This window comes from Hypanus sabinus, chromosome 5, assembly GCF_030144855.1.
Source record: "Hypanus sabinus isolate sHypSab1 chromosome 5, sHypSab1.hap1, whole genome shotgun sequence".
NCBI lineage: Eukaryota > Metazoa > Chordata > Chondrichthyes > Myliobatiformes > Dasyatidae > Hypanus > Hypanus sabinus.
Window position 1 is genome coordinate 54,675,754 of NC_082710.1, and position 9,910 is coordinate 54,685,663.

Genomic DNA, 9,910 nt, shown 5'->3' on the forward strand with positions numbered 1-9,910 from the left:
CTTCAACTGAAACCATAAACTTCAATCACTGAATTTCTGATCCATCTACTATGAAGAGATGATATTAGCAAAATTCAACATTTATTAATTTATATCATCACACAAGCACTTCCTTCCAGAACACATTTATTCTTTACCTTAAATGGCTACTGTTGAAAGCAATGTGGCATGAAGGACAATAGTGTGAACTATTCATAGAGTCATAGACACTATAGCACAAAAACAGGCCTTTCAGCCCATCTCGGGTGCCGAAATAGCATAAGGTTTAGGATGACACTATTACAACTCAGGGTGGAGTTCAGAATTAAATTCCAGTGCCGTCTGTAAAGAGTTTATACATTTTCCCATGACCACATGGCTTTCCTCTGGGTACTCCGATTTCCTCCCACAGTCCAAAGATGTACTGTTGATAGGTTAGTCGATCATTGTAAATTGTCCTGTGATTAGGTGGGCTACTGGACTGTACTGGTCATCTGGCTGGAAGGGTCTGTTATGTGCCGAATTCAAAACAATCTGTGCTGAATTCAAAACAATCTGTGCCAAGCTACAAATCTGCCTAGTCCCATTGGCCCACACGTGGACCATGGCCATGACCTTTCACACAATACCCATTAGGGCTGGAGTTTCTTTACATCAGCTCTTCGAAGTAGAGGAATCAGAAATTCAGTGACCAAACTTTACGGTTTCATTTGAAGCCTAGGATTGTCAGTTTAGTTGCAAGCTTGATCTCAACTTATTCCCAGTGCTTATAAAAAGCATTCAACCCCTTGGAAAATGTTCATTTTTTATTGTTTTACAACATTGAATTACAGTGGATTTAGTATGGCTTTTATTGACACTGATCTAAAGAAAAAGACCCTTTTGTGTCAAAGTGAAAACAGATCTCTACAAAGTTGTCTAAATTAATTACAAATGTAAAACACAAAATAATTGATTGCATAAGTATTTACCCCCTTCAAGTCAGTTTTTAGTAGATGCACCTTGGGCAGCAATTACACCCTTGAGTCTGTGGTGTATAGGTCACTATCAGCTTTGGACATCTGGACACTGCAATTTTTCCCCATCCTTCTTTACAAAACTGCTCAAGCTCTGTCAGATTGCATAGGGATCGTGAGTGAACAGTCCTTTAAGTCGATCCACAAATTCTCGGTTAGATTGAGGTCTGGTCCCTTATCTATACCCCTCATAATTTTGTATACTTCTATCAAATCTCCTCTCATTCTCCTACACTTCAGGGAATGAAGTCCTAACCTATTCAACTTTTCCCTATAATTTAGGTCCTCAAGTACTAGCAATAACCTTGTATTTTTTTTTCTCTACTCTTTCAATCTTATTGATTTCTTTGCTGTAGGTAAGTGACCAGAACTACACACAATACCTCAGATTAGGCCTCACTTACATCTTATACAATTTCATTTGAAAACAAATCTTGAAAAACATTACCTCAAATAGAGCTATAGCATGAGGATGTAGAAGGAATTCTTGTGACTGTAAAACTGTTCTTCTGTCCTGTCCATTGAGATCCATACTTGATAATGTGTGCAACTTTGCATCAATCCAATTTACACGCCCTTTCATGTGGTCTGTGGAAAAACATGTTTCAAGGCAAGGTTAACAAACTCCAATACCAGTCAGTGCACCATTAAAAAAACCACCTTAATTACATTTAATGCAAAAGGCATATTACCTGAAGGTTGCCCGCTGCCCCATATCAGCCCAGAAGAGCCTCCCCTCTGCAACATCAGCATCCAGCGCCACAGCATTCCTCAGCTGCACAGCAACTTGGGTGTACTCCCAGAGATGCAGTCCCAGCTTCCTGATGTCATGGTGGTTTGTGAAGATCAAATAAGGCTCTGTGCCTAAATTTCAAAGTTGAACTCTTAGCTCAAATTCCAATAAAATGCTATTCATTCAATATTTGTTTTTAACTACACAATTTATTAATTATGAAACCTTGCATTTTATTGGCTATTTTCCATAAGATTATGTCAAGCCTGCCATTTTAATCCAAGGTGTTTCATTTCTGACAGCATACTTTCAATACTTTTATTAATATACCCAATCCAAAATCTCCCCCATATTTAGGTGAACTTAAGTTTGTGTAATTAATAGGAAATTGAATAGACGTCAAGCCCTACGGGTAGCTTTGTGCCAATGTAAACGACAAGATGTTATTGAATAATTTGGTATTAGTATAAATCAGATTTGGAATGTCAGCTCAAGTTCAACCAATTGAATGATAACAGGATACAAGAGGGAATATCCCAGTTCTTTAACTTGTATAATAAGACTGAATTTACCAAAACCAAAGTAGCCAAAAAATACAATCTTTGATAGTAATCCGTTCTTCAGTGAAAAGCCTCATCAATAAAAAATGTACTTAGTTGCAAGGAGTTTAGGTCTGCAAATCAGATCTACTCACACAACCGCAAACACATTAAGCTATTCCTACACCCGGAAATGAACCAGAAGTATACTATTTGGGTTTTTTTTATGCCCCAGAAAGGCATTCTTATAACAAATTACCAATGCACAAATTACAAGGAGCACATGCAGTTTAGACTTGCCTATTGCCTTGCAAACTCCATTAACTGGATCCATAAGGTAACCTGCATGACATTCACACATATAGCTTCCATCTGTATTGACACAAATTTGACTGCAAGCTCCAGGATTGAGGCACTCATTAACATCTGGAAAGAAATCAAAGACTCCTAGGATTCCTCAGATTTGTGGTTTAGTAAGGCAACCAAGAACAGTGCTGCCAAGTCAATGTTCTTTACAGTAACCACCAAACGAATAGCAGCCAATGTGGTATACCCAAAGTTCTACAAGTTCTGAAGGGTTTCCAAGTACAGTAAAGCCCTTGGAATGGATTGTTCAGCTCTCAGGGGTCTTCTGTACTTCCTTAAAACCCAACAGGTTTACTGAACAATAATAAATTTAGCACCCAAAAACTTGATGTGTGAGGTGTTAACAAGAGTAACACCCAATAGTCTGAAAAATTAGATTTGACTGTAAAACAGGAGCCTGAATTGCTCTATGATTCAGGAACTACTTCTTCCCCTCTGCCAGATTTCTGAATGTACATTGAACTATAAAAACTAACCCACTACTTTTCCCCCTCTTTTTAAACTACTTTCATTTTTAAAAATATATTTATACTTACTACTGTAATTCAGCTGTTATGTATTGCAATGTACTGCCTCCACATAACAAATTTCATGTCAATGCCAGTCATGTTAAACTTGATTCTGAAAACTCTGGCACTAATCTTGCAACAGGCCGGTCAAGGAAACCTACCTCCGCAGGTAGTCTTGTCAATCAAATCATAACCAGCAGGGCATTCGCATTCATAACCAATGACGAGATCATGGCATATGTGGGAGCAGCCACCATTCTTCTTTAAACATTCATTTTTTATCTACAGAGAAACACATTGGTGCCAACATTTAGTGTTATGACCCCAATAAATATCCTCAAGCAAAGAAACAGAAACCAAAACAGTGAGCCCTCCTTATCCGCGAGTTCCGCATGCGCGAATTCAACCAACCACTTATTGAGTAAACCCGGAAGTGCTCTTCCAGCACTTGTTGTTCGAGCATGTACAGATTTTGCAGTATAACAACTATCTTACATGGCATTTACATTGTATTAGGTATTATAAGTAATCTAGAGATGATTTAAAGTATACGGGAGGATGTGCGTAGGTTACCGTGGATCGGGATCGAAAAAAATCAAAAGTTCTCTTACTAAGTAAGTCGGAACAGGTACATCCGGTATTATTTAGTGTCAGTTAGTCAAACGTTTGTCTTGGTATATATTATATATTTTACCTTTCTATGCATATAGAGCACTTAAGAACGTATGTTTCAGCGCCGGGCTCGGGAACGGAAGTTCACGAGTTTGATCCAGTGACAGATCACTTCTGAGTGCGCTCTCCATCTGTGCCTGGTTGATGTGGAGGACCAAAAACCCAAAACCCAATAATTAAACCACTGCGTTGCTTAGAAATAATCGTAGCTTTCATTGGGGCAGGGCCTTTCTCATTTTATCCTTTAAAATTGTTCCAATCGTTGACCGACTATAGCCTAAGTCTTTTCCAATGACTGATAGTGCGTCACCTCTTTCCGATTGCTTTATTATTTCCACTTTATTTTCAATCATGATTGTGATTATTTTCGAGAACAGAAACACTTTGGATTCAGAGCCTCACCACCGGGTCCTAATGTCCACTGCACTGCAACAGGTTGAATAAAGTCTGGGGTTCCGCTGGGTCCTAACATCCACCATATTGAGACAGGTTGAATAAGGGACTTGAGCATCCGCGTTTTTTGGTATCTGCCAGGGGTCCGGAACCAACCCCTCACGGATAAGGAGGGCCGACTGTACAGTTCACAAGGAAACTTCTGCATTTCATTTGGATATTTTACTTAAGCAATTCCATAACAATCACTAGTACGTTATTTTGGAAAAGGAAATCTAAACTTAGTGCAAGTGGAGTCACCTCAATGATAATGGGTACCATTTCAGGATTACAGTTTTAGTTCACCCATGATTAGAACTGCCTGATCAACTCTAAACCAGTACATTTCTATATATCTATTTTCCACAACTGAGAACATCTCAGTTGCAATAGTCAGAAAACTGAATGGAACTGCAGGATTTCATTATGCATTTCTAGCACAGTTTAAAGTCAAATTTGCATGGTCAAAGTATAGTTTAAGGCAATATCACTTACTACATTCTTTGAGAATTTCATCACTCCAGTCTTTACAGTCCTGCTTGGTATCACATACTTGGCTGATGTTTATGCATTCTCCACTATGACATTTGAAGTCAGTTTGTCCCTTGCACTCTGAATCTAAGCAGGAGTATTTGACAATGTTATTCCAATCAATTTTTGCCATTTAAAACATCCCAGATTCAAATCAAAAGAATTAGTGTTGATGTCAGTAACATGGGGAGATTTCTTCACATTAGCATTGGTTTTGGTACTATTTTATTGTCAAGTTGGAAAGATTTGGCATTCTTGGCAACTCAGCAGCTGATATTCCCTGAAATCAGTCCTGAAAGGAACATACCAGCACTCCCTATAACAACTGCAGCTGCAACATGGGGTACGGAAGTGGGAGTAGACTTCCAGGATCATCGGGGGACTGGGAAGATTGGCAAGGAACAAGTCTGCTCTTCTTAAATTGTGAAGCAGTGGCCACAGATCCTTCAAGTGCCCAAAGGTTAGGTCGCATGGGAAGATCTCTTCAAGGAAGTGAGTGTCCATGTCTGTTCTGGGGGGACTGGGGTGCTGAAGAGTAAAGGTAAGCCCCTTGGGAGGGTGTGTGATGTCACTAATTCAGCAACACTGAGCAGCAGGGTCCTGGCAGATAATCAGCAGCAGCTCAAAACTCTAACACCAAGTGGCTTAAAATTAGAGGGTCACAGGCCTAGTAGTCCAGACATACTGATTAAGTTTGAGCTTTCAGATCAGGATAACTGCTGTTTAAGGGCCACTATACAAACAGAATGGCTTAAAAGGGAAATTGGTTAGCAAAAGGTGGTTGCTCTCCAAGCAGCACTTTTTTCAGAATAGATCAAAGTACCATTGCAAAGAAGATTTTGCACATAACATTTTTGTTCATGCAAAATGCCAAAACAACATCTAGACGATTTATAAAAATCCCTGCCAAATCCAGAATAGTACCCAGAAAGTGTGCATTATCACTTTGCTCCAGATTAATTTTTTCAACTTTTTTTTAAAGTGGAGCAACTTTTTAAACCTATATTACTGAACAAAAAATGCATGCCCACTTACTTTCCTGACAGTTGAGTTCATCACCACCATCACTACAGTCTCTGAACTGATTGCATCTCTTTTTCCCAGGAATACAACTGCCATCATTACATTGGAAGTGATCAGGCCTACATGTGCGAGGAGCTAAAAAGTAGAATGAAGATTTATAACTGTAATCATTATTTATTAATTGCAAGATCTCAAAGCTAGGTCTGCAAAAGTCTCAGTGCCACACTTGGTAACCACGTACATGTATTTTGATCAGGCAGGAACGTGGAAGCAGGGAGCTTCTGGAACGAGCAACACACTCAGGTAGTATCTGTGCCGAATATTTTCTTACATGTAAGTGTTGCTCTGACATGTGGTTTTCTCATGTTAAACATCCTCAAACTCAGGTTTATCAAATACTGTTTTAACAAAAGGTAAATTGTGTTGATAAGTTTAATTTTGGAGTTTTTCCACATGATTAGCATTTCCTGATTGGCATTTTGGCAATAATATTATTAAAACTAGTCTGTTCCCTGCCTTCATATTGGTCTTTTTCTAATCTTCCACTACTCTCATGGTAGTTTAGTATTTTATGAAAAATTTCAACTAATGAGTCCACTATCTCAACAGCCTTTTAATAACTCTAACATGTAGTCCTGGGAATTTCTTCACCCTTAGTAACTCAACCACTGAGTGTCTCCAGGATCATCCCTTGTAATTAGGCTTTTTGAAAGTTCACCATTTTTGTTTAAATTAGCCCATTGCTATCTTGAGTAATGCAATGTCATCTAGTGAAGACAAGCAAAAATTTATTCCAAATTTATTGGTCATTATAAATTCACCAGCTTTGCTGAGGCCCCACATTAACCCTCAAAGCCTTTTTCCATTTAAAAATTGATGGAAACTGATGCTTTAAAAAACACATGCAAATTCTCTCTCAAAATTTGTTAGTCACTTGAACTTTCTGGACATGATACTGGATCCCAAAAGCTCTCTAGTCGTCTGATCTACCATTATCCACAGTCTTTGTACATCATAGATAATTCCTCCTTCTGCATTTTCATTGCACGTATTCAGATTGAAGACCCTTGTTATCTATCCATGCTGTTTACTCTTAAACTACCATTTGGAGTTCCATTATATTGTGCCCATTAATCGCCAGGAGAAGTTTGTTGACTCGGCACATTAATATTTTATTACATAATCTAAAGTTGCCTAGTCCCAGGTAGACTCTGAAATGCCCTGCTCTAATAAAATCATCCAATATTTGCATAACTTCTATGATACTCTTCTTTGGGTCAATGGTTGTAGACTAAAATGTGTACATAAGGAGATAAACTTACGGCAATTAGCTTCATCACTTCCGTCTTTGCAGTCAGCATCACCATCGCAGTACCAACGAGCGTGAATGCATTCGCCCGAAGCACACAGGAAGTCATTAGGAGAGCAGGCCAAAGGAGGAAGAGTGTACCCACAGTAGTCTGAAGATTCATCGGATTTATCTGTACAATCTACATTGTTATCACACACCCAGTTTAAAGGTATGCATTCTGAGTTATTGCACTGAAACTCATGAGCACCACAGGTAGATAGAGCACAGTTCTTTTCGTCACTTCCATCACCACAATCATCCATACCGTTGCAGGCAAACGTTTTGGCAATGCACCTCCCACTGGAGCAAGTGAATTCCAAAGGATCACAAGTAATTTGACCTGGGGGTGGGGGGGGGGGATTGGATTTTACAACAGGTGATATTGTGAGTATAACATAGCTTTCCCATATAGCTTTGCCAATTAGACACATTCAAAGATGCTGACTAGCTAGACAGGAAGCATTTAAGCACAGTCCTTTTGATGTAGCCACCTGTTGTATTTTAAACAAAAACCTACTTATTCACTTTATAACACGTGAATTGAGAACCATGTAGTAATTAGACTTCACAATGGTGCACAAGCAGTTTATGGGTTCAGAGCTGATTGAGCGAAGAATTTGTTTTATATTGAATACAATACCTCATTTGGCAAAACAGATGCCAGATTAGTTGCACAGATATTACATGATTTAAGACAACTCAGATCCACCAGGATACTTGCCGGAATGGAGAACATAAAATGCAGGTTAGAAGAGCCAAGGCACCAAAATCTTTAATACCTTGAAGTTTAGAATGAAGTGGCATCAATAAACACTTTAGAGAAGAAACTTATTCGTATCACAGGACCAGTAGGTAGAACAACTTTCTGGAAGCATGAATGACATCAAATTGGCTATGTGGTCAATTTGTTAATAAAGATGCATATTACAGCTACCAAGTCAAAGTCATGTAAGCACTTCAGTTTGTGTTAATGTTGCAAAAGCTTTTCCCCAGCATGAACTCAAGTTTGCCCCCTGTGAAATGGCATGGATATCAATCTGAACTTTGTTCTCAATAGTCTGGAGATGAGTTAACCTACCACAATCAATCTCATCACCATTATTATGGCAGTCCTTCTCTCCATCACATTGCCATGCAGCAGGAATGCACTGCAAAGATCCAGGTCCACAGCTGATTTCATGGCTAAGGCATGCTCTTTGATCTAGGGGAAAATACTGATACGTCATACTGAATCTGTATTTCAGCTGAAAAGTCAGTAACTGGAGCGGCAGGCAATTGTGACCTTGAGCACTCAATATCACGAGCTGTGGAACAGGAGTGGTCAAGTTATCTATTTAGAGAATCAGCATAGAATAGGCCCTTCTGGCCCTTTGAGCCTCATTGCCCCACAACCCCTGAAAACCCCAATTTAACCCTAACCTAATCATAGAACCATTTATAGTGGCCAACCTCCTGCCATCTGGTGGAGATACAGAGACATCTCAGCCAAGACAGTTGGAGAGTAAAACAGCTTCTTCCCGAGGATTGTTGTGCAGCTGAATAATGTTACATCCTGGCTTGCCAGTTGCCTTTGAATGCTATGGACTATTGAAGTCACTTGTTACATGTAGATATGGGAATATTTATTTATTTTTAATTAAGTCATACTGCAATGGAGTAGCACCACAATCTCATCTTGAGCAATTACAATAAAGTTCTATTCTAACCTATCCAGTAAAATTTTGGAGGAAACCGGAGATCCTGGAGAAAACCCAACTATTCCACAGGAAGAACGTTCAGAGACTCCTTACAGAGGACACCAGGATTGAAATCTGATGTGCCAAACTGTAATAGTGCCAGATGAACTGCTACAGTACTGTGGCACCCAAGTTAGTGATGCATGCTATCAACAGGATATAGTGTTTGATACATCCACTTTGGACAGCTTGACATCTAATTCCCCCCCCCCTCAATTAATGTCTTCAAGGGCGTTAGTTGTTGCTCATAACAGGGCCACCCTAAAATGACTACTTCATGTTACTATTTGGGGGTTTCTATTGCAATACTATGAGCCTAGGAGTCAAGCTCCAAAATCAGATTACCTGTACTTAATCTCTTTTTAGTAATCCACTAAATTGCTAGTTTTACAGATTATGGAGATTTAAATGAATGGCAATATACATTGGGCAAAGAGTATCTCATCCATCCCGTGAGAGTTATCCTGACTCTCAGATCAAAACTCATGAAAACTTCAAGCCCAGGATAATTAGGCTGGGGGATTGAGAATGAATACAAGGGAAAGTTGAACAAAACTACTGACTTCAATGTTACCTAGCTCCCTGTGACAGAATCACACCATGTGTAGTTTGAACCTTTGATCGTAGTTAGTAATTCAAAGCAATTGTATGATAGTTGCAGTAATCCACAATTGATCAAAGTCAGCATCAATTTCAACTAAATACTGTAGTTTAAGAATGGAGAGGAAGAGGGAAACCAGAGGTCCGTGAGCCAGTCATCATTGGAGGATCAGAGATGGGAAGGGGCAGTAACCTTAAATTCCTGGGCTTCACTGTCTCAGAGGACCTGTCCTGGACAGAAAAGAAAGCTCAACAGTGCCTCTACTTCCTCAGGATCTGGAGACATTTGGCACGTCATCGAAGGCTTTGGCAAACATCTATAGATGTGTGATGGAAACTGTGCTGAATGGTTGCAATACGGCCTGGTATGGGAACACCAATGCCTTTGAGTGGAAAATCCTACAAAAGGTAGTGGTTTTAGCC

General features: G+C 39.4%; 1 protein-coding gene across 1 annotated transcript in view; it reads right to left on the reverse strand.

The window, feature by feature from the left end:
- Positions 1–8,377, reverse strand: part of LOC132394754 (very low-density lipoprotein receptor-like) — a 32,517-nt gene extending 24,140 nt beyond the window's left edge. The window contains exons 1-8 of the mRNA XM_059971165.1: positions 8,230–8,377; positions 7,123–7,491; positions 5,813–5,935; positions 4,743–4,864; positions 3,304–3,424; positions 2,568–2,693; positions 1,688–1,859; positions 1,444–1,588 (exon numbers count right to left, since the gene is read on the reverse strand). Of these exons, the coding sequence (XP_059827148.1) occupies positions 1,444–1,588; positions 1,688–1,859; positions 2,568–2,693; positions 3,304–3,424; positions 4,743–4,864; positions 5,813–5,935; positions 7,123–7,491; positions 8,230–8,377 (1,326 nt within the window). The remainder of the gene's footprint in view (positions 1–1,443; positions 1,589–1,687; positions 1,860–2,567; positions 2,694–3,303; positions 3,425–4,742; positions 4,865–5,812; positions 5,936–7,122; positions 7,492–8,229) is intronic.
- Between the last annotated feature and the right edge of the window lie 1,533 nt (positions 8,378–9,910).